Source organism: Phaenicophaeus curvirostris, chromosome 19 (assembly GCF_032191515.1).
Source record: "Phaenicophaeus curvirostris isolate KB17595 chromosome 19, BPBGC_Pcur_1.0, whole genome shotgun sequence".
Taxonomy (NCBI): domain Eukaryota; kingdom Metazoa; phylum Chordata; class Aves; order Cuculiformes; family Cuculidae; genus Phaenicophaeus; species Phaenicophaeus curvirostris.
The window spans coordinates 3,346,109-3,370,191 of record NC_091410.1 but is presented as its reverse complement, the minus strand read 5'-3'; the positions used below and the strand labels follow the sequence as shown (position 1 = coordinate 3,370,191).

Sequence of the window (24,083 nt, the reverse complement as noted above, 5' to 3'; positions counted from 1 at the left end):
AAACCCTCTGTTGCCAATGGTCTTAATCACCAGGGTAGGGAACAGGAAGCAAGTCCCTAAAATTGTAATGACAGAGCAAAAACAAGAAGCCAGAGAAAAATCTTACCTTTTCATGTAGTTTTAAAATACTTGTTTTGAGAGTTGGTTCATTCACCTGGCCTGGGGAAGGGAATGGAGCGATGGCCGCAGAGCAGATGGGCTGGTTCAGGTGATGCCACACATGCAGTTAGATGAGGCCACCAAAGCCCATCCCTGCCATGCCAGATTAGCATCTGAGCCCTTTAAAGTGATATAAAGCCCACTTTCCTTCCTAAATTCTTCTTATTTTATTCTAGAAATTCAAGCTGAAGCATTGTAAGAATTTTAAGTGAACGCATGGAAAAGATTCAAAGTGAAAAATCCACATCTTATTACCCAGTGTTTGCACAACCCATCAATCTTCCAGTATTCCCAGCACAGCCTGTGGCGACTCATGTTTGTATACAAAGCATTTTTTGAATTTATTGTGGCGCCTGCTTTTATTTAGGTGGTGGCCACTGCTGGCCACACTTGTACAGAGACTGAGCCGGGGAGCTGGGGCAGCTGGGCAGCTTTCAAGCCCCTTGACAGAGAGCACAGTGCAATTCTCCTTCTGCTAGGTCAGGCGGTGACAGCATCTCTCCAGCAAAATTATAGAATCACAGAATGGTTTGGATTGGAAGGGACCTCAAAGCCCATCCAGTTCCACCCCCTGCCATGGGCAGGGACACCTCCCACCAGATCAGGGGCTCCAAGCCCCATCCAACCTGGCCTTGAACATCTCCAGGGATGGGGCAGCCACCACTGCTCTGGGCAACCTGGGCCAGGGCCTCCCACCCTCACAGCAAAACATTTCTCCCCAACATCTCATCTCAGTCTCCCCTCTTGCAGCTGAAAACCATTCCCGTCATCCTATCCCTGCACTGATCAAGAGCCCCTCCCCAACTTTTCTGGAGCCCCTTTTATTACTGGAAGCTGCTCTAAGGTCTCCCCGCATCCTTTTCTTTTCCAGGCTGAACAACCCCAACTCTCTCAGCCTGTCCTCATACAGGAGGTGCTCCAGCCCTCGGATCATCTCCATGGCCTCCTCTGGACTCACTCCAACAGCTCCATGTCCTTCCTGCGCTGAGGATTCCAAAACTGAATGTGAAATTCAAGGGGTTTGCTGTGAACATTCTTACTTTCTCACCTCCTCTTCTTGTGGCCTGGGCAGCCACCATCGAGCACCTCCAACTCTGCCTGCAGCACTTCCCTGTGAAGTCTCCACACTCCCTGGAGCGGCACGGTCCCCTGTCACCAGCACTGCAGCAGCAAATACAAAACAACTGTTGGCATAGCTGGAAGTGGTGGGAACAGTGCAGCAGTGTGTTCTCCGTTAAATCTCCAACCTGTACTCAGCGAACAGTGGGGTAATTCCTCTCCAGCCTCAGACTCTGAAACAGGCACCTTGGAAGCCAGGAAGGAAGGCATTGTCTGGGCAGAGAAGACCAATGGTCAACTCCCAGTTGTTGTTTTTTTCCTTTCAATGGCTGGACTTGATGATCTCAGAGGTCTTTTCCAACCTTAATGATTTTATGATCGTGTAATTCTGTTTCTCCAAAGCCCTGCTGTGTTTGGACGAGGCACTTTTCCAAGAAGAGAACTGTCTGAGGAGCACAGGAGTGATGTGCTCTTCTCTTTGGGCTTCCTCCACCATTTCTAACCCACACCTCTCAGCTGCTCTTTCCCCTGCTTTGAGTTTCTGCTATGTCTCCTGTGCTTAGAGAGCTGCTTTTGGCACCATTTCCAGAACTGGAGCTGAGGTGTTTGCACTTTCCCACATTCACAGAGCAGCTCGGATGCAGGGTGTGATCCCCACACCTCCTGGCTGCCTTTTACTGCTCTGCATGTCCCTGCTCTGCTTTTGAGGAACGGGCCAGATAATTTATCAGCCGACAATCAGAAGATTGTCTGTAGCGGCTGGCTAGATTGCAGTCCCTGGGGACAGGACCCTTGTCACTCTGCGTTTGCTCGGACTCACCCAGCCCTGTGCACTCACCCAGCCCACAGAGCCACGACCGCCCCAAAATAGCTTCATTAGCGAGGAATGTACAGATGGCTCCAGATGTTTTAGTGCGTTGGGGCTCGCAGTCGGGGATGGCACCGGCTCCTCTGCCAGTGCTGTAGCAGGCAGCAGCGTCCCAGGGTGCAGGAGGTGGCAGCAGCAGAGAAACGGGTGGGTATTTTGTCGGAGGGGAGGGCAGATTGCATCCTTTGGCACCAGGCTGGGCAAACCTGCACAAGTGCTTGTTGGAGCAAAGTTTTGTTCGGCGGCATCGTGGCGGGACGTGCAGGCATGTACTGAAACAGGGGTTTGAGCGTGGTGTGAGGTTGGGGCCTCGCTTCAGCTGCTGGTCCCTCTCCTCCCCTCGGAGTGCTCTGAGCTCTCACTTGCTGGCTAATGCGTGAGGGACCACTTGCAGGAGCGTGGAGGAGCCAGAGCCCGTGCTGCAGGGAACGCGCTTGCCAGGAGGAAGGAGCCAAGCACACTTCTCTCCCTCTTTCTCCTAAGATTTACAGTTTCAGTGGCTGGATGCCGAATTCCCTCGTCTCTGCCACAAAGCAGGATTAGTTTGGAGCTGGTGTGTGAAAAGGGGAGAGGTTGGCGCTTGTGCTCAGGGCTCCTGGGGGTGCACAGGGCTCCTGCGGGGGAAGTTTATTTGAAATGATTAGCTGTGTTTGAAGAATGAGTGAAGGCTGCTGTTCCAGCAGGCGGCCAACCTCAGTCCTCCAGCATTTTGGAAAACCTCACCTTCCATTTAGTGAAAAGTCACTCAGTCCCATAACGTTTGCCCTTCAAATGTTAAAAATCTCCAGCCCAAGGGACAGAATCATTGTGATCACTGGAGCAAGTTGCAGTCGCTTTCCTGGACACATGCTGTGTAAATCTGAGACAGCTTTCCCCTCCACTTCAGCACAGCCAGATGCTCATTCCTAAAATCCTGTCGCATGGATCCCTGTCTGGGGCTACACAAACCACCTCTGCCAGGGTGAGGGGAGCCACCTGATGCAGCAGAGCTCTCTCTCCTCTCCATGTTACCTCACTGCTGACGATGCCTTCCTCCTCGTGCATCTTTGGAAGAGGAAAGCTCCCTTCCAGCCCTCTGCAGAAGTCACTTTTCTGTTTAGGAAAATACCCAGCCTTTAGGAAAATTTCCCAGCATTAGGAAAATACAGGGGCTGGATCCTGCCCAGGGTGCACTAGGGCTCCTGCAGCCTCGCACTGCACTGTGCCAGCCCCCCCGACACCCACAGGCACCCCCAGGAGAGCAGAGACGGGCAGTGCTGCTCCCAGAAGTTCCCCTCTCTCTCCCACGGGTGGGTGAGCAGTGGGGAGGAGGCAAGGGGGGGCAGCCAGACTGTGGGGTGCCCCCCAAACCACGCACGGTCACCCCCAGCCAGCCACCCCCACAGCAGGAGGGCAGAAGCAGGAGCAGCCATCCTGGGATTGGGATAGAGATGGGGATGGGAGGATGGGGACATGGATGATGGGCTTGATGAGGATGGGAACAGGGACCAAGATGGGGATGATGGAGATGGGGAAGATAGGGATGGGGATGAGGATGATGGGGACAGGCATGATGATGATGAAGATGATGGGGATAGGGATGGGAAAGGAAAAGGGGACAGGGATGAGGATGAAGGGGATGGGGATGAGGATGAAGGGGATGGGGATGAGGATGAAGGGGATGGGGATGAGGATGGAGAAGGGCAAGGAGACAGGGATGAACGAGATGGGGACAGGGACGATGGGGATGGGAAAGGAGAAGGGGACAGGAAAGGGAATGATGATGGGGACGGTAAAGGGGATGATGATGATGGGGACGAGGATGATGGGGACGGTAAAGGGGATGATGATGATGGGGACGGGAAAGGAGACGGTGGGGTCGGGAAAGGAGACGGTGGGGTCGGGAAAGGAGACGGTGGGAACCGAGAAGACGGTGCCGGCGCAGCGAGCGGCTCTGGGGCGCTGCCGCTTTATAGGAGGAGCGTCGGGCGCCGCCGCAGGACCCTCCCCGTCCCGCAGACGCAAGCGGGGCGGCGGCCCCGGTTAAAGGGGAACCTGCGGGCCCCGCTCCGCTCCGCTGCGCCGCCCGCTCCGTCCGCGCCCTCGCTCCTCGCCGTGAGTGGCGGCCGGGGGGGTGCGGGGACCAGGGGAGAGAGGGGGCTGGGGAGGGAGAGGGGGGGGACCTGCCGGGGGTCGCCAGGGCTGGGGAAGCCCCGGGGGGGTCGGACCCGGAGCCCCCGCTTGGTGCCCAGGCGGGGGGACGGCAGCGAGCTGCGCGGGGGGAGCGGGATCAGAGCCCCCTTCTCCCTCCTGGAAACCCTCCCCGGGGGTCCCCAGGGGCTGGGATCTCCCCTCGGTGGGGCTGGGCTCCCCGTCCAGAGCCGCCCGAGGGTCCCGCTGTGTCCCCCCCTCACCCTCCGCATCCTCTCCCCGTCCAGAGCTGCCTCCGCCGCCGCCAAGATGCTGATTTTGCTGCTGGGCATCATCGTGCTCCATGTCACCGTGCTGGTGCTCCTCTTCGTCTCCACCATCGTCAGCGTGAGTACGGACTCGCCCGGGGGCCGGGGCGGGTGGTTCTGCCCTAGCAAGACCGGAGGGTGTTATTTTTATTCGTGGGTTATTTTCCAGCCTGGCTTTTAGCAGCGGGTTTTTTTTTTTTCTTTCGTCTGTTCTGGTCTTAGGGAGCGTTTAACACAGAAAGCTCGTTCCGTGGGTGCTGTGGATCGCAGAGGGTGTGCAGGGCATCCCCGGGGGAGCAGAGAGCTGCTCTGCAGGTGGATCCCCCTCTGTGAGAGGGGACAACAGGGTCACCCCCGCGGAAGGTGGTTTGGGTGCTCGGCGGCTCCTCTGAGCTGTTGAAGTCCATCTCCTCATGAGTTCACTGCCCGGAGCAGCTGTACAACAGCTAAACGCCTTCCTTGGGGATGACAATGTTCTCCCCTGTCACAAAGGGGAGAGGAGGAGGCTGAGGGGAGACCTTATTGCTCTCTGCAACTACCTGAAGGGAGGTTGTGGAGAGGAGGGAGCTGGGCTCTTCTCCCAAGTGGCAGGGGACAGGACAAGAGGGAATGGCCTCAAGCTTCACCAGGGGAGGTTTGGTCTGAACATTAGGAAAAAATTTTTCACAGAAAGGGTCATTTGGCACTGGCAGAGGCTGCCCAGGGAGGGGGTTGAGTCACCTTCCCTGGAGGGGTTTAAGGGACGGGTGGACGAGGTGCTGAGGGACATGGGTTAGTGATTGATGGGGATGGTTGGACTCGATGATCCAGTGGGTCTCTTCCAACCTGGTTATTCTATGATTCTATGAAAGGAGCTCCAGCTGCTGAGGGGCTGCAGCCCGCTGGACCCGCACAGCCAGGCTGAGCAAACCCCATCAAAGCAGGCTGGTTTAGGCCCCAGCTCCTCAGCACCAGCAGGTTTGCTTTCTGGCTCTGTTCCTTTGGGGCTGGGAATCGGGCACAGCCTCTCTCTCCTAACCCAGATGGGCTCCAACGGGTGATTTTTAAAGCTTAAGCTTTCCAAGCTGCAGGATGATCGAGAGCTGAAGGCTGCATGGCCAGCGGGTTCCAGCACTGTTCTCGGTTCAGAGCCCAGTTACCACGTCATCGGCTTAGGAAAAGTTCGAACGTGGTGTTTAGGCAGCAGTTTTGTGGAGCTGGGGAGTTCCAGGCTTGCTTCACCAGATGCTTCTTGCCCTTATTTTTCGTCTTTTTTTTGGTGGGGAGTGGTAACAGTAATAGAAGACGTTACAAAAATCTTCCGAGCTGTTAGTAATCACGTGGAAGCATTCAAATAGCCCGGCCAGGCAGCAGGCGAGGCCAGCGGAGGGGAGGGAAGTGCGCATCCCCCATGGGACTTGGGCCAGGTTTAAAAAGAATAAAGAGCTTCTGTTTTTCTGCCGTTGGAGCAACAGTAGCTAAAAGCAAATATCAGTATTTACTTTCCAAACCCCTTTTCTAAAGAAAAGCACGTGCCTGGGAGCTCTTGGCCGGGAAGGACGCGTGCTGGTGATCACTGGGGCTGCTTGGTGCCAAAGCCTTGTGGGGTGGGGGGCACACGGCTGCCTGTCGCCTCCCTGCTCACGAGCAGCGTCTCTCTTGCAGCAATGGTTGGTGAACGGTGGGAACACCGCAGATCTCTGGCAAAACTGCACCTCTGGTACCATCTTCCACTGCCTGACGTCGTCCACGAATGGTGAGTGTTCCCCAGTCAGGGTTACAGCAGCTCCCCGCTTTTATTCTCATCCCCAGACCCGTAAATACAGAGAGGTTGGCCTCTCCAGGTTGTTTGGGATTCCCTGTGGCTTTTCCCTGCGCTCCTCATGTTGCGCCTTCCAACCCCTTCCCCTCCACTCCACTGTGCTGTCTCCAGGTGGAGGGGCAGGGCTCCACATGTCCCTGGTGTCCTGGTGGGGAGAAGGCTTCCCCCGACTTTACCAGTCCCTGAGGTTGTGATGAGGCTTAGCATGGGTACCAGACTCAATGCCCATCGCTGTGTCCTGCTGCCCTTGAGCTATGGGGCAGCTCCCGGCAGCGCTGTGGCAGGGTGTTCAGCACACTCGGCCACAATGGGGGTGCCCGGCTTGAGCGCTTTTCAGGGGTTTCCTCTTATTATCATAGAACCATAGAATCATGTAATGGTTTGGGTCAGAAAGGACCTCAAAGCCTATCCAGTTCCAACCCCGTGCCTTGGACAGGGACACCTCCCACTGGATCAGATTTCTCCAAGCCCCATCCAACCTGGCCTTGGACACCTCGTTATATTAACCCATTTTGATTACACTCAGATGTGTAAACATGGGGCTGAACTTGGATTTTCTGGAGGGGCCATTTTTGATGTGCCTTCCTCTTGCTCCAGTTGCAAGGGTGCTTTAAAGATGCCCGTGGTGCTCCAAGGCGAGCCTGTCTCTGGAGGACACCCTCTCCACTCTCTAGAGAGCTGCTGTGTCGGGCTGGGTTTGGGCATGACCGAGCAACATGAGTGGGACTTGCCGAGCCCTCAGGCTGCTGAAACACCAGCCTTGGCACCTGCACATCTGGGATGGCTGAGCAGCCACATCTGGATTGAGCTGGGAGTCACCCCGCGTGACATCACCCGGCAAGCTGATTGCTGAGGTCAGCAGGGGAGGGGTGCTTGCTGAGATGCTGTGACAGAGTTTCCAGGGCACCCAGTGGTGCCGATAGCATGAAATCTGTGCTCAGGGAGTCAGGCAAGCCTGTGCCTCGGTTTCCCCAGAAGGCTACAGAGCTGTGTCCAGCATCTGGGTTTGCGTTAGTCTGTTTTTTACTTTCCCATGGAAACAGATTCTCCCAGTGCAGCCCTGAGTGAAACCAGTTGTGAATCATAGCTATGTGACTGGGAGCACAGTCACACTACACTGGAAAAGTGGTCCTGGCGGAGGAGCAAGCCAGTGCCACGTGGTCTTGGCAAGGAGGGAGTGTTTGCAGTGGAGTCGTTCAGAGTCTTGTGGTGGTGGGACACTGTCAGAGGGTTTTGGAGATCCAGATCACCCTACTTCCCAGCCTCCTGGGAGCAAACCACTTGTGGGTGGCCCACGTGGGGAGGCGAGTGCTGATGCTCCCTCTTCTCTTCCCTGCGCTGAAAGCAGTGGCCTCTTTCCCTGCGCTGGTTTTGGTGGGAGAGAAGCCACATCTGCAGGGCTCTGCTGACGCCTGGTGGTATCGGGGCCAGCCGGGAAGCGCCTGGACCCTGTCCCAGCTGAGGAGCCTTCTGGAGCCATGTCCTTCATCAGCAGTTGGCTGGGGCTGCCCATCCGCAGCGTAGGCAGGCGGCTTCATGGCCATTCATCCATGCTCCAAAACTGCTGACCTTACACTCTGAAATAAAAGGCAGCGATTGCCCCCTGGGTGTCGCGGAGCCGAGGGCTCTAAAGCCTCCCCAAATCTTTTGCTTTTCAAACCGGCACCACTTTTTTTCTGGGTGCTTCCAGGATGCTGAGTGTCAGGGAGCTGTCAGTGTTGGGAGGGACTTGTCCAAATTGCGGTTGTGGTGGTTTCCTCCACATCTTGCTGACTCTATAGCACCCTGTTCCTAGAAGCTACTGAAAAAGGCACTTCCCTCTGGATCCTGTCAGTGATGAATGTTTATCATTAAAGGGGCTGTGTTCAAGATGGCCCTGCTAAAAACGCAGTCAGGCAGCAGAGTTTGGTTCATACGATGCCCCAGGGGGCTGCTGTTTGAGTATAGGTGCGCTCTGCTCAAGTCTCACAGCTCTTATTTATTGCCATTAGGAAAAGGGCGTTTTGCTTAGGCAAAAGCTTCTGCCCCTCCACCCCAGGGCAGGGGTGTGGAAGCAGTACTGCTGAGGACCAGTTTCCATCTGGTGGGACCCTGGATGGAGGATCCAGAGCTCAATGGTGCTGTAGGAACACAAAATCAAAAGATATTTTCCAGGCTTTTAAAATCTATTTATAAAAACAGAGTAAAAAAAAAATCCCTCACGGCATCCTTTCCAGGATGCGTCTTCCTTCCGTGCTGCCCCTTTCCCAACCTAGTGGTCCCACCACCCCTGTGCTGCCAGGAGAGCTGTAGTTGGCCAGTCACCAGAGTGACAGTGGGGAAATAGGACAAGGCTGCTGTAGCAGGGCCACCTCCAAGGCTCACGCTCACCCCTTGCCTGGTCCTTGTTGTGCACCTTAGACTCTTTTTCCTAGGAATATGCTTACTTTCAAAAACCTGAAAGCTCCTATACCAAATACCACAAACCGTTCCCATTTAAACCTCTTTCCAAACACAGGCTGTACATGCTACTCTGGGCTGGAGAAAGCCTTAAAAGCTTGTTTCTCTGTGTCTGTGCCAAGGATGGTGCTTAACGGTTAAACGCTGAGTGCCAAGGGCTGCTCTGGCCTAAGAACAAGAAATCCTCGTTTGGGGAAATTGGCAGGGCTTGGTCTTTACGTAGAGGCAGTTTTTCCTCTGGCCATCACGGTGGCTGCTGCAGGGCAGTTTTTTCTTCCTCTCTTTTTGGAAAGGGGTGGTGCTCAGAACTTGGAATATGTGGAATTCGGTAGGGCTGGGTTTTGCGTTTGCAGCGTGGATGAGGTTTTGGGGGGGTTGCAGCAGCAGCAGGGCAGTGGGTTTGTTGGGCTGTGATGGTTCCCTTGGTGTCAGCACAGTGAGGACGCAGGAAGCCTCCTCTTGCCTTCTGTAGGATGACCATCCCTTCTGCTTGGATGACCATTATTTGGATGCCCAAGCTGAACTTGCTAAAACCAGGTGCCAGCAAGATTTAACACTGGGACAGAATTGCGACTGTGCCGCTAACCTGCTAGATTATCCCATGGGGATGGAATAAACAGCACAGCAACCCAAGCGTCGACTGCAGGGGGACCGTTGGACAGTGGCTCCCCAGGGCATTAGCAGATTTTGGGCACAGGATGGAGGCAGCCTTGGTGGACACAGAGCTCCCATCTGCCTGGTTCCTCTTGGCGTGGCTTGAACCCCCTGAGCAGCCCTGATGGGAGCAAGTGCAGGGAGAGAGGAGGAAACACCAGGTCAGGGGAGGATGCCTCCTTCTTCGCCCTTTACAACTGCCTGCTTGTTGCTTTGATGTCTGCATTTGCTTCTTAGATAATGACTTTTTTTTTCTCCCGAGTGCCAAGAACTGTGGAAAAAATGTTGCAATATTTGCTTCGTTTGCGCTGTCAGACATTCCTGGAAAAAACTTATCTGAAGAATTCAGCTCTGAATCCCAGAATTGTGCGTCGGCAGGGCTGCATGCCAGCCCCCAGCTGTGCGATCCCGCTGCAGACACATGGCATACGGCCGGCCCTGAGACACTCAAGAGGTCTTAAAGTAGATTCCACCCCAAATTTCCAGACAGTGATTTTTTTTTTCCTCCAAAAATGGCCTTTTCTTTCCACAATTGAATTTTTTATGCAGAGGTGACATTTTTAATTATTTTTTTCCTGTTACTTTCTACTGCTCTTCCTCTGATTTTGGTGCAAATGCTGAATCATAGAATTGTGGAATAGTTGGGGTTGGAAGGGACCTTAAAGCCTGTCCAGTTCCACCCCTTGCTGTGGGCAGGGACACCTCCCACTGGATCAGAGGTTCCAAGCCCCATCCAACCTGGGCTTGAACACCTCCAGGGATGGGGCAGCCACCACTGCTCTGGGCAACCTCGGCCAGTGCCTCCCCACCCTCATCGTGAAGAATTTCTTCCTAATGTCCAATCTAAATCTTCCTCTTCCAATTTAAAGCCATGCCCCCTATCACTCCATGCCCTTGTAAAAATTTACTCCTCGGCTTTCTTGGAGCCCCTTTCAGTACTGGGAGCTCCTTGAAGGTCTCCCTGGAACCTTCTGAACAACCCCAACTCCCTCAGCCTGTCCTCATAGCAGAGGTGCTTCAGCCCTTGGATCATCTGACAAATGCTGGCCACCCCATGGCTGATCCAAGCCAGGATGGTGTCGGCCTTCTTGGCCACCTAGGACCTTGCTAGCTCATATTCAGCCACTGTCACTCCTTTTCCATCGGGGAGCTTTCTAGCCACTCTTCCCCAAACTTGGAGCATTGTAGATATGTATGGACCACATGTGTGGATTTGATCTGGGGACGTCTGTGGTCCAGCAGAGGAGGAAAGAGCCAGTTTTTAACTTGAGCGCTTTGTGGTTGGTGGACATCAGCTTTATTATTAGTGGTAGATAGAGCTGGCCTTACTCAGGCAGGGTTGAACCCTGCTCTGCCAGCTTGTGGCTGACTGCAGCTCACCCCTTCATTGTCTAAAACTTTGGGGTGTTCTAGGAAAATAATTTTTATTTCAGATCAGTTTCTGTCATAGCTGCGTTGCCTCTGATATGAAAGGGATTTAATCTGCTGAAAGCTAGGGTTTTATTATTACTTGATCTTCTTACAAAGAGCATCTGATAAGGAGAGGCAGGAAACTGGTGCTGTTTTTTTCTCAGCTGCTCGAGAGCTCTTTGGCTCCTGTTTTTCTGTGTGAGAAGGTCAGTCAGGTTTCCTAGCCAGGTGGGGACCTTGGCCCATAGGAGAGGAGCAGAAGTGAGGAAGAAGGCAACAGGCAGGTGAATGATGACTTCAAACCCAGAAGAACGTGTTGAGGAGTCCACTGCAGTGCTGGAAAACTGGGTGGTGAGACACTGGCCCAGGTTTCCCAGAGCAGTGGTGGCTGCCCCATCCCTGGAGGTGTTTTAAGGCCAGGTTGGATGGGACTTGGAGCCCCTGATCCAGTGGGAGGTGTCCCTGCCCAGGGCAGAGAGTTGAACTGGATGGACTTTAAGGTCCCTTCCAATCCAAACCATTCTATGATTCTATGAAACTCTTAAACCAACAGTTTTTAGGCCTTGGTGAGACTCTTGGGTGTCTCCATGGCCACAGGCTGTGTACCCCTCTGGCGTGACTGTGGGTCAAGACACCACTGCTCTCCATCCCTGTTTTTGGTGCCTGGACTTGAAATCAGTGGGACTTGGTACCTAAGCCCTTTGGAGCCTGAAATGATGTATCTACAACCTCTGCTTGCTCTCACATGCGAGCCAAAAGGATGCCAGAGGCACCATGATTAGGGTCTTGGAGAGGAGCTGAATTGGATGTCATGGAACTGTTGGAAGGTGTTTTTCGTGGTGCCAGCAGCTTTCTACTGCCTCAGCAGCACTGATGGTTGCCTCTGGGGGAGTTTCGATAGTCCAGCAGGATGGCTGCTACAGTCTCGTGCCTGAAGCATGGAGATGTGGAGGATAGGCCACTATGAAAACTCTTCACATTTGAATATGGCAAATCTGAAGAGCTGTAGACCTCCTGGCCTTGGGGACTTCTTCAATGGAGCTTTGAGGAGAAGGCAAAAGAAAGGACATGACAAGAAAAGAGGGCTTTGAGGGGCTTCATCTCCTTCTGAAACACCTACAGAAGAGAACCAGCAAGTCTTGGGCAGGAATTGCAGCACGATTCATTCAGCGCCTTCACACAGCCCTGCTGTTTCCCACCTGCTCATCCACCAGCCCTTACAAATACCTTGGGAGCTCTTTAAAATCCCTCTTTTCTGGTGGGGTTTCCAGGAGTACCAGGATTGTGGTCCTTTCCAGGGAACGGACATATGAGGAAAGGAGCAAAACCTGCTTTTCCTGGCTTAAGCAGCCAGCAGCCCAGAGTGCAGTCAGGGAAGGTTTGACTTCGTGTCGGTGGGAGGTATGGGACCAAAGCAGAAAAAAGTTGCAATGTAATGGAGCTGGATGTGGCTGATGAGCCATGATGCTGTCCTCCCTGCTGTAGAGATGCTCACTTAGAGCGATGGGGCCATGGGTGGCAGTGGGGATGTTTGTGCTGCTCAGGAAGAGCACTGCAGGAAGCTGAGAGTTTTTGCCTTTCTGAATTTCTACAGTGAGTTGCCAAAGGGCAGATGTCCAGCCCCAGAAGAATGATGGAATTGAGCTAATCGACCTTCCAGTACTGAAAGGGGCTCTAGGAAAGCTGAGGAGGGGCTCTTGATCAGGGAGTGCAGGGATAGGATGATGGAGAATGTTTTTCAGTTGAAAGACAGGAGATAGAGATGAGATCTTAGGCAGAAATGTTTCCCTGTGAAGGTGAGGAGGCCCTGGCCCAGGTTGCCCAGAGAAGTTGTGGCTGCCCCATCCCTGGAGGTGTTCAAGGCCAGGTTGGATGGGGCTTGGAGCCCCTAATGCAGTGGGAGGTGTCCCTGCCCATGGCAGGGGTTTGGAACTAGATGTAGTTTGAGGTCCCTTCCAAACCAAACCATTCTATAATTCTGTAATATTTCTGCATCTTCAGTCTGCATTTTCTTCAGCCATCCTAAGGAGTGTTTGAATATCAAGGCTTAGGATCATTGCAAGCCCCAGTGCTTGTGATGTGACCCGTCTGCCTCTTATCAAGGTTGTAAGCTGGGTTCAGGTTCTTGATCAGACCTTGGAGCCTGAGCATCTGCTTTGGAAAATCTCTGCTCAGAAATCATTTTCCTGGCAGACCTGGGCTGGTACCTTTGTGCAAGCAGATGCAGGTGCTATTCCTGACCCTGATGATGTTTATTTTGCATCATTGAGGGAGCAGGTTTTACCATGCAGATGTGCTCATGAATTTCCCCTCCCTCTAGTTTTGTATATATTTCATGCTACGGTTACCTCTTTAGTGGATGTTTTCTTCCCTAGAAGTGGTTGCTTTTAAGTGTGCAGTGCATACACAGTTTGCAAAGTGAAGACTCTACGTGCAAGATGTTACCATCAGCTGCAGGGCACAGCATGTGGGGATTTAATGCATAGCAGTAATTTAGTCATGTCTTACAGTGAGGATATAAGCTGATCTCTTGAATCATAGAATGGTTTGGATTGAAAGAGACCTTAAAGATCATCTTGTTCCAACCCCCTGTGCTAGGCAGGGACACCTCCCATGGGATCCAGTTGCTCAAAGCCCCATCCAGCCTGGCTTTCAACACCTCCAGGGTTGGGGCAGCCGCAACTTCTCTGGGCAACCTGTTCCAGGGCCTCACCACTCTCATCATGAAGAAATTCCTCCTTATGCCTAGTCTAAATCTACCCCTCTCCAGTTTATAGCCATTCTACCTCATCTTTTCACTCCATGCCCTTGTAAAAAGTCCCTCCCCAGCTTTCTTGTAGCCCCTTCAGGTACTGGAAGGTTGCTATAAGGTCTCCTTGGAGCCTTCTCTTCTCCAGTCATTTTCTGCTTGCACTGTATTCTTTCTCTTTAGCTGGGTTCAAAGAAGGATGGGGTGTCTTCAACAAGAGCAGTGAATTAAAGCCTGGGGAGCCAAAGCCTGTCCTGTAAGGCTCCCTGCTTCTGGGCAAGGGTGTGTTTCTGCCTGCCCTGTCAGTCCTGCTCAGCTGCATCCTTGGTATAAACCCTCCCTGCTAGCTGGACTGGAGCTTTGCTGGTGGGAGGTGGTTTCGCTGCAGTCTTTTGTGGGGTCAGCTGCAATTTCTGCTCTAGGTTTCAATTTCTGCTCTGGGTTTCTTTCTTTCACGTTAATCTTTAGGGCAACAAAACGTAATCTTCAGCATCCCAGGGGTGAAGCCTTTTCCCTGCTGCTCTAAGTGGTGGCACGAGTGCATCACAGCTTGAAGAGCTTAGGGAAATTTTGAATTTGCTTTGTAAAAACTTCGTATTTTGTTTCTGACTGCCTGAAAATGCTCTAAAAATGCCCTCACTGGGTCCTCTCCGGAAGCGGTGTGCCGAGTGTTATCTGTCCTTTCCACTCGGTTTCCTTTTCTTCCTCCTCCTGGAGAACAAAGATATAAACAACGGAGCTGAAGAGCTGCAGGAGAAGAATGGAATAACCGACTCACTGCCCAGGGGAAACCACAAATAACAGCCTGGCAGTAAACAGCGATGACAGCCCTGTGGTACAACAGAGCCCCGGGGCTCTCTGTGGGAAACTCACTTTATTTTTAAATCCTATAGGTAGGACACAGTACAAACAGCAAAGGAGTTAAAAGCGTGTGAGGTTGAGGAGGCAGCAACCCTACCAGCAGTTACAGTGGTGTTTTCAAATGAATTAAAGGCAATTAACAATCCTAATGCAGTTGAAGGCTGTGGGCAGCTGGAATTGGACTTAATGGGAGCAAAGCAACTTGTGCTTGTGGGTTTCTGAGTCAGGAGCTGGGGCTGCTGCCTCTCATTTTACAGAGGGAGCCAATAAAAACCAGTAAAAGGCTGGATGTGAGCAAGCCCAGAGCTCTGGTCTGTGGTATCAGCTTGTGCTTTCCCTGCTCACAAGCTCGTGCGGTTGTTGCTCTCTGGCTGCAGCAGAGCAGTATGGCCAGCTGCGAAACCCCACTGGCTACGCTGGGCTTTGCCCTCTCTCTTACTGCCTGCCTTTATGTTCCTCTGACACGGCTCTTTATTACCACAGGATTTTGCGAAGCCCGTATAAATCACTTACACTCAGATTGAAAAAAAGAAGAGGCACAGGGAGGCGGATGCAATTAAGAAGACAGCTCGGCTCAGCTTTCTGTCTAGACAGACTTCTCCTAAAATAACCGACAATTGGAGCATCCACCTCCGAGCAGAAAGGGCTCCTCTCTGGGTGGGATCCCATGATGTTTGAAATCACAAAAGTCTTGGCTTTCTGGGTCCTGGACCAAGCTGCAGGTCTGGGGCTGGGCAGGCTTTGGGCTCAGCTGGTGCACAGCACCTGACCCAGGTTTAGGGCACAGAAAGGGGTAAGACAAGAGCTCAGCTTGCCAAACCTGGGATGGGAGCCTTTTCCAGGCTGGATTATGGAGGGAAATTGCAATTCAGCAGCTAGACACCCTGGATTTGCTGGAAGGGCTCAGGCATGGATCGTCATTGCTGCCCCTGTATCCATAGAATCAAGGAATGATTTGAGTTGGAAGGGACATTAAAGGTCATCCTGTTCCAACAATCCAGCCATGGGCAGACACCTCCCATTGAATCAGGTTGCTCCAAGCCCCATCCAGCCTGGCCTTGAACACCTCCAGGGATGGGGCAGCCACCACTGCTCTGGGCAACCTGGGCCAGGGCCTCCCCACCCTCAGCATGAAGAATTTTTTCCTATTGTCTAGTCTATATCTTCCTCCCGACTCCAATTTAAAGCCATCCCCTCTCATCCAATCACTCCAGGCCCTTGTAAAAATTCCCTCACCAGCTTTCCTGGAGCCCCTTTCAGTTCTAGAAGCTGCTCTAAGGTCTTCCTGCAGCCTTCTCTTCTCCAGGCTGAGCAAGCCCAACTTTCTCAGCCTCTCCTTGTACAGGAGGTGCTCCAGCCCTTGAATCATTTTCATGGCTTCCTCTGGACTCACTCCAACAGTCCCATATCCTTTTTATGTTGGGAATTCCAGAACCGGACACAGGAATCCAGATGCTGCACCTTGCTCTCATTCAAATTCTGCTCTTGCCTCCCTGAGTGCAGCTTGTGAGGATTTGGTGAGGAGGCATCGTGACTACTCTGGAAGCAGATGCTGCTCTGGGCAGTCTTGTTTGCTGCACCAGCTGCTGAAGGTTGGTGAGCTGAAGTGCAGCTTCATTTGAAAGTTTTGCTTTGTTTCAGCTGTTTGCTGCAGAAAGCCGTTCCTTGTGTTGTGCAGCTGGGGGAGAGGAGCTGCTGGGAGTAAAACTGTGGCAGGAACGCGGGGCTGGGTCTGGGACTTCAGTGCTGCCTAATTCCCCCCAGTCTTCAGGTCCATCCCAAAGCATGACTCTTCTGCCTTTCACTTGGTAATTTGCACCTCAGTTTACTTGTACTGAGTCCTGCCTGGTTTTCTGGTGAATTAATCAATGTTGCATCCTTAAAGACCTCTCAAGGAAGGCTGAAAACACTAATTTTGATCTCAAACTTTATAAGGGAAGGGAAAAGCAGTGGTATTTCCTTGGAGGGATTCAAGAAGTGTGTTGATGTGGCACTCTGGGACATGGTTCAGTTGGCACTGTGGGGTTGGGCTGATGTTGGACTGGGTGAGCTTAGAGGTCTTTTCCAGCCTCTATGATTCTGTGATTCTATGATTTACGAGCGTGGCCCTGTCCCAGTGCTGGGAGGCACTACCTCTTTCTGTCAAGCTGGGCAGCTGATGGGATGGAGCAGCATTTTGCTTGTTTATTTATGTTTTGGGTTTTTTTAACGTGGGGAGTTACACACCCACAGAGCCTGGAAATAGCTGGGCAGTGACTCATGCAGGGGCTGGTTTAACTGGTCCGCTCTGGGAGGCAGCTGCATTTGGCAGCTGGGGAAGGCTCTTTCCAAAAGGTTTGACTCCACAAGAGCAGAGAGTGTTTTCATGCACTGTGTATTTATTTTACCTCTGAGCTTGGCTGGCTGTGCCTCACAGTTTGTTGCACATGGCTTTTGTGTTTCTAGTACAGTTGAACTCCCAGGGCCTGACATGAAGCTGGGGAGAGGATTTGTCTTGATTTCTGAGGCATCAGACAAGGACTAATGCCTCTGCTCGTGCCTTATTATAAATGCTCTCTAAGGAAGCGCATGACCCTGCAGTTCATTTTTCCCCAGCATGCTGGTCCATGCACACATCATCCAAAATCCCCAGGCAGCATCGTGTCCGTGCTGAGGACCTCTCCAGCTGTTGTGCACTGGACGTGACCACATCCCCTGGCTGTTAGTAGACTTAAAGGAACCGGGGGTGGGATGGTGGTGCAGGGGATGATGCCAGGGCCACGGGCCGTGGTGAGGGCTCACCATCCGTGCTGCTTGCACTGAGGTTTCTGTTTCTCTTTCTTTCTCCAGAATGGCTGCAGTCTGTCCAAGCGATGATGATCCTCTCCATCATCTTCAGCGTCTTGTCCCTATTCCTGTTCTTTTGCCAGCTGTTCACACTCACCAAGGGCGGGCGCTTTTACATTACTGGAATCTTCCAGATCCTTGCTGGTAAGTGAGGGCTGATCGATGGGGCTGGCGGTGGGTGCAAAGGGCTTTCATGCAGAGGAGAGGGTACTGGTGGAACCGAATGTGCTCTTGGGTACCACTTGAACTGGCTCCTGCGCAGTTCAGTGAAGGGAATAGGGCAAGAATAATTTGTGTCTGTTGAGGTCTCACACACCCTGGGATGGGGTTGTGCGTCCAAGCCTTTCTGCCCTGGTGTCAGAGAAGGTGCAAGAGGGTTGCTGCCCTGGCAGAGGTTTTGGAGGGGCAGGGTGCCAGAGCCACCAAGCTGGAGGCAGAGCTGAACCAGCAGTCCCAGGTGGTGGGGCAGGCAGGCTATGGGGTTGCCAGACCCAGGGCTCAGCCTGCTCTTCCCATAGCTTGGGCTGGGCCACTGAGGGTCCAGGGTGGCTGCGCTGGTGCGGGGACCCACCTTTGCTGGCCAGATGAGGCTTCTGCAGCAGCAGGTGGGGTGGGAGAAGTGGTGATGATCTCCTTTTGATGAAAGAGGATCTGCTGATTATTTACAAGCTTGCCATGATGGGGTGCTGCCACTTCCCACATCAGCAATGAGCAACTGGAGCGTGCAGGGTGAGCCAGCTGACTTGGAACAGCCACTATTTTTAACTCTTAAAGAACTCAGTGCTGGCAATGAGCCACGGTTCGTGTCCCGCTTTGCAGTTCTCCAAATATAGATGCTCTAAAGCTGCTGGCTTCATTTATTTTTCTACATATGAATCCAGCAGAAAGGATTTTCAAGTGTTCAGACTAGAAAAATGAAGTTGTGCGATGAGGTTATGGTTAATTATGTCAGGCTGTCTGGGAAGGAGATGAATCATAGAATCATAGAATCATCGAATCATGGTATGGTTTGAGTTGGGAGGGACCTTGGAGACCATCCATTTCCAACTCTCCTGCCATGGGCAGGGAAACCTCCCACTGAATCAGGTTGCTCCAAGCCCCATCCAACCTGGCCTTGAAGACCTCCAGGGATGGGGCAGCCACCAGTTCCTTGGGCAACCTGGGCCAGGGCCTCCCCGCCCTCCTTGTGAAGAACTTCCTGCTTATGTCTACTCTAAATCTTCCCCTGTCCAATTTATAGCCATTATTGTTTGGTAGAGCTTTATGTGCTGAATTAAAATCCACTCTAGGTCCGGCCAGGGGAGTGGAAAAACTCATCCACTAAAGTTTAGAGCATCCTGTCAACAATTGGTCTTCACAAACCCTGCAAAAGTTTAGAGCCAGCCTTTATTAACAAGTGTGGCGTGAAAGGTATGATAACTGTATCTGCTTGGCCATAATGTTGGTGATGAGTTCAGGTCAGTTCACTGTCTCTGGAAAGACAGATGTGTAGGAACCCATTACAGGCATGGAGACAAGGAGGATAAATGGGCATTAATAATGCAATCATCTGCTTGAGAGCTTATCTAATAGGTCTGGGAGCAGACGGCTTCTCTCTCATGAGTGATTTCCAGTGAATCTTCATTCTCGGAGGAAGAGAAAATGGGATTGCAACCTCCTGTCTGTGCTGTGCTGGGTGTCCTAAGGGGATGTAGCCATAGACCTGCTGTCTCTATCCTTGTTGGGCCTGAGTCAAATCTCTCTTCAGCCACCGTGAAGGGCAGGAAAATTATGACCCAATCCCCAAGAAGCTTCCCAGTGGCCTGGCAGATTCGTAGGCAGAGCTCTGAGTCCAGATGGACCATGAAGAGGTGGGGCACTGGTGGCCATCCTTGCTGTTCACCCTGGCCAAGGCTGGAGGAGGGGGTTCAGGGAAGCTGGGGTCTTTGTGACTCTTAATTTCAGAATTGTTGGTAGGAAACAGGACATGGCTGTACCAGCACTGCTGGCAGATCCCACCTGGAGGTAGACACGGCTTCATTCAAGGGAGCTGAACCTGATGTGGTTCCTGAACCTGATGTGCTCCTGCAGGAGCAGATTTTAGGTAGCGTTTACCTTCCTGGCTTGTCAAAGCAAGACGAGAGAGTTTGTTCTTAAAATCAGCCTCTAATGTCGTCATAAAACCATAGAATCATTAAGGTTGGGAAAAATCCTCTCAGCTCATCCAGTCCAACTGTCTACCCAACCCCATCGTGCCTACTAAACCGTGTCCTCAAGGGCCATGGTCACAGGTTTTTTTGAACCCCTTCAGGGATGAACCCCACTGCCCTGGGCAGCCTCTGCCAGTGCTTCACCACTCTGTCAGGAAAGACATTTTTCCTAATATCCAATCTAAACTTCCCCTGGCACAACTTGAGGTCATTTCCTCTCGTCCTATCCCTTGTTACCTGGGAGAAGAGCCCAGCACCCACCTCACCACAACCTCCTTTCTAGGAGCTGCAGAGAGCGATGAGGTCTCCCCTCAGCCTCCTCTTCTCCAGGCTGAGCAGCCCCAGGGCCCTCGTCTGCTCCTTATAAGACTTGTTCTCCAGTCCCCTCACCTTCACCCTTCATGGTGATGCACTCTTGCTGTCACCGGTGCAGACAGCTGAATGCAGCTGCCCTTCCCTTCCCAGACTTGTTCTCTGGACCAAACTCAGTGCAGATGCTGCAGAAACCGTCGCCTCCGTTTTGCCAAATTCCTCATGCGGACAATTGCCGCTGTATTTTCTGCTGTCTGTAGGTGACTGGGGTGGCCGCGTGCTTGTCCTCTGTCCCACCAGCATCCGCAGACAATTGTTGTGCTCTCTGTGCATGGGCTGGGGCAGTGGGAGTTGGCTCTTGGGCTTAGAGAATGAAAGCTGCACCAGCGGCGTGTTAACGAAACATATTCCCACTTGTGCACTTTCCCAGAACAAAGGAGCAGTGTCAAGTGGAATTACAGCTCAAATATCACGGTGGTTAAATGTAGGTGGTCCCGAGGTCCGTGCAGGGGATTTGGAACTTTACTCCAACAACAGCCCTGCAACTGTATAATAGAACTGCTGGGATTGACTGAAAGAGCTTGTTTGGGGCAGAAATAGAGGTGGCTTTGTGTTCACTCTGGGCAGTCCCCAATGCTGATGGGTTGGTTTTGCAACAAAGCTAAAATGCTGCCTAACAGAGTTGAGCGCAGCCGGACAGCCCTCGGGGACCTGCGCTGGCCTGTGGCTGGCGAGGAGCTGGGGATGAGGGATGAGCCGTGGGTGCAGCGGGATTTGCAGAGAGTAGCGTTTGCAGTTGGGCTCCTCTCGGCCTGGAGGAGGACAGGGGCTCACAGGGCACAGACCAGAGTGCCCTTGGCCCCAGCTCTGCTTGCCTGGGCAGGTGATAATGAAACTTCTGTGCTTTAAAAGAAGTGGAGGTTGTGTCTGACCCCTTGCATCACCTCTACTAGGGTGGCTCAGGCTATGATCTGGGTTTTAAGTAATTCACCCTGGAGAGCGGAGCTGGTCCAGAGCAGCAACTCAGAGCTGAGGTGTACCCGATGCTTGCCCAAGGGATGGGTTAGCTCATGTGATTCTCCAGCTTTGCTTGCTCCCTAGGTTCCATTTTGCTTGCTGAACCTAACAGAGATATCCCCACCCACCTGCAGCCAGGGCAGAGCGCACAGCATCTCACCCCCCCATATTGTACTGTAGTTCTCAGGAGACAGGGTAAGAAGGGGCAATAATGAAAACAGTTTCCCGTGCTGGTGCCTAGAATCAGAGAATTGTTTGGTTGGAAAACACCTTTGAAATCACCAAGTCCAACTGTACTTGTCCACTGGTAAACCATAGCCCACCTCATCTGCTCGTCTTTTAAATACCTCCAAGGATGGAGATTCCACCACTTCCCTGGGCAGCCTCTGCCAGTGCCCAAGAAGCCTTTCAGTGAAGAAATCTTTCCTATTATCCAATCTAACCCTCCCCTGGTGCAACTCGAGACCATTTCCTCTCATCCTATCACTTGTTACTCAGGAGAAGAGACCAACACCCACCAAACTTGTTCTCCAGACCCTTCCACAGTATTGTTCCCCTTCTCTGGATGCACTTCAGCCCCTCAATGTCTTTCTGGTAGTGAGGGGCCCAAAACTGAACCCAGAATTCAAAGTGCAGCCTCACCAGCACCAAGTCCAGGGGTGATCCCTTCCCTGCTCCTGCTGGCCACTCCATGGCTGATCCAAGCCAGGATGCTGTTGGCCTTCTCGGCCACCTGGGCCACTGCTGGCTCGTGTTCAGCTGCTGTCACCCAGCACCCTCAGGTCCTTTTCCATGGGGCAGCTTTCCAGCCACTCTTTCCCAAGCGTGGAGCTGCACGGGGTTGTTGTGACCCAAGTGCAGGACCTGGCACTTGTCCTTGTTGAATCTCATCCCGTTGGCCTCAGCCCATTGATCCAGCCTTTCCAGGTCCCTCTGTAAAGCCTTCCTACCCTTGAGCAGATCCTTTCCAGCTCTGGGTTCCCAGAAGAGCACTGCTCTGTGCGTGGCATTGTTAACCTCTTCTTACGTGTGCTTCCCTGGCAGGACTCTGCGTGGTGAGCGGCGCGGCCATCTTCACAGTGAGGCACACGGACTGGCACCAAGCCTCGGAAAACACCTCCTACGGCTTTGCCTATATCCTGGCGTGGCTGGCCTTCCCCCTGGCCCTCGCCAGCGGCATCATCTACGTCATCCTACGGAAACGCGAGTGATGCTGCAAGGAGGCAGTGTGGCGCGACAAGGGCACTGATGACGTCCACGGAGGAGATGGAGGCGGGGGAAAATAGACGAGAAAATGGAAAAGAAAATTAACAAAAAAAAAAAGAAAAAAAAAAAGAAAACCCTCCCACCAAAACCAAACCCAACCGACCCCAAATGGAAACACTCAAAGGGTTACTTGTTAATTGAAGATGTATATAGTATCTATGGTTTAAAAAGCCTATTTATAACACTTTTTACATATATGTACATAGTATTGTTTGCTTTTGTTGACCATACGCTATGTTTTAAAGCCTAAAGCAAGTGCCTAAGGAACTATTACTCCTAACAGTGTAACAAGAGCGCGGTGATTTTCTCCCATGCAAAAGCCTCTTTGGCCTGAACTTTCTTCTCCCATGCCAGCCCCTATCGAACCATCAGAAGGCCCCAGCTCTTGCTGGTTTTAGGTTAGCGTAAAGCAGAGTTAGGCCTGTTTATGCCAGGCTGAGGGCTGGTCCTCCCTCCTGCCACATGCTGTGTTCCTTGTAACTAAAGCGCACGTCCAGATCTGATGGGAGATGCTTCCAAAAGGTTTGAAGGATTTCGGAGTGAAGGCTTTGATCACCCCAAGTGCCTAAATGACTTATGTGCCTGAGTCCCATTGCCTTGCCACCACACCCACTGGGAATTTGGGCTTTTAAATCACTTAGGTGGAATTGCAGCCCAGCACGGGCTCTGGGTGTGCCGCCGGTGCTGGTGGGGCTGGGGTGTGTGCCGAGCCAAGCCGAGATGTCAGGGCATTGATGCTCCCACCTGTGAAACGTGCTTTATCCTTGCCGTGGAGCTAGGCTGCCAATGAGAACGAAGCAAACCCAGTCTATCTATGAAATCAAATAACATATATGAAATGGTGCTATCTATTTACCATTCCTTGTATTGCTAGCCATTTAACCTTATTCACTGGAAATTCAGTTAACAATCTTGAGGTAAACGACAAAGCTAGAAATGAGAAATAATTCTGTGTAATATAAATGAGCTGTAACTGCTTTTGTACTTAGACTTGCTCTTACTATTATTTTTAATAAAGCATTTATAACTGAGGTTCCTTTTTTCCCCTCTTCGTGGTCAAGAGGAAAAGAAACAGCTCTGGGTGGATCTCAGCTGCTGGAGAGGGAGGTCTGTCCTCTGTCTGTGTCAGCAACGTGTCTGGCCATGAATTGAATGGGCAGCTGTGCAGACCCCAGGCTGCCTTTGAGGACTCCAGACACTGTATTGCTGTTCTTTTTGGTTTTTTCATTCTTTTTTTTTTTTTTGCTTTGCTTTCCTGATTTTATACTGACTGTGTGGACTGAGAAGCAATGAAATAAAAGAATAACTCAGTTGCTTCTGCTCCTTGGCATTTTTAGGGGTTAGAGCCAGGCTGTGCTCCACCAGTCTGCTTGCACGGCTTTCCGTGGTGGTCTCTCTGATGCTGTGTAGCAGGTTTGTAAGCTGATTCCAGGCTCTGAGAGAGGCTCTAAGCTTGATGGGCTGTTTGTGTAGGAGATGTACTTATGCCGGAGGGGTAAGGCTGTGCCAGGGTTAATGCTGGGGCCAGGAATGGAGCTCATGGGCCATGCCATAGTGCTGGTGTTTGCTCATCTTTCTGCCTCTGCCCTAAGGTGCTCCTGTGATGGGACCACCAGCTCCCCAAAGACATCAGCTGGGCTGCCTCTGACAGGACCACACTCATGCTGTCCCAGTCTCCTGAGCAGGGATGGCTACGGTCAGGGTCAGCTGCCCTGGGGGGATCTGGCCAGCTTTGCTGCTCAGCATAAACAGCAGAAGCCGTTCAGTCCTGTGTGCCAAAACCCCCAAAGTCCGGGGATGCAATTGCAGCTGGTGGGATTAGCACATTGTGTGCTGTACGTGCACCCATAATAGCTGGCATGGAAGCGTTCACTCTTCTGTTCACTCATTCATTTGGCTATGAAATATCTGAGCTGAGGTAGCGACTGGTGCTGGCAGGAGCACAATGGCTCTTGCAAGGCTGTTGAGGCCAGTGATCAACATCAGGCCAGACCCCAAAGCCCTCAGTGCAGCCACATCCCAAAGGAAAGATGCA

General features: G+C 52.3%; 1 protein-coding gene across 1 annotated transcript; it reads left to right on the top strand.

The window, feature by feature from the left end:
* Positions 1-4,096: 4,096 nt before the first annotated feature.
* Positions 4,097-23,361, top strand: PMP22 (peripheral myelin protein 22). Its single transcript, XM_069872391.1, has 5 exons — positions 4,097-4,180; positions 4,504-4,603; positions 6,169-6,259; positions 17,268-17,408; positions 21,827-23,361. Exons 2-5 carry the CDS (start codon positions 4,526-4,528, stop codon positions 21,991-21,993), a joined length of 477 nt encoding a protein of 158 aa, XP_069728492.1. The 5' UTR covers positions 4,097-4,180; positions 4,504-4,525; the 3' UTR covers positions 21,994-23,361.
* Positions 23,362-24,083: the final 722 nt, after the last annotated feature.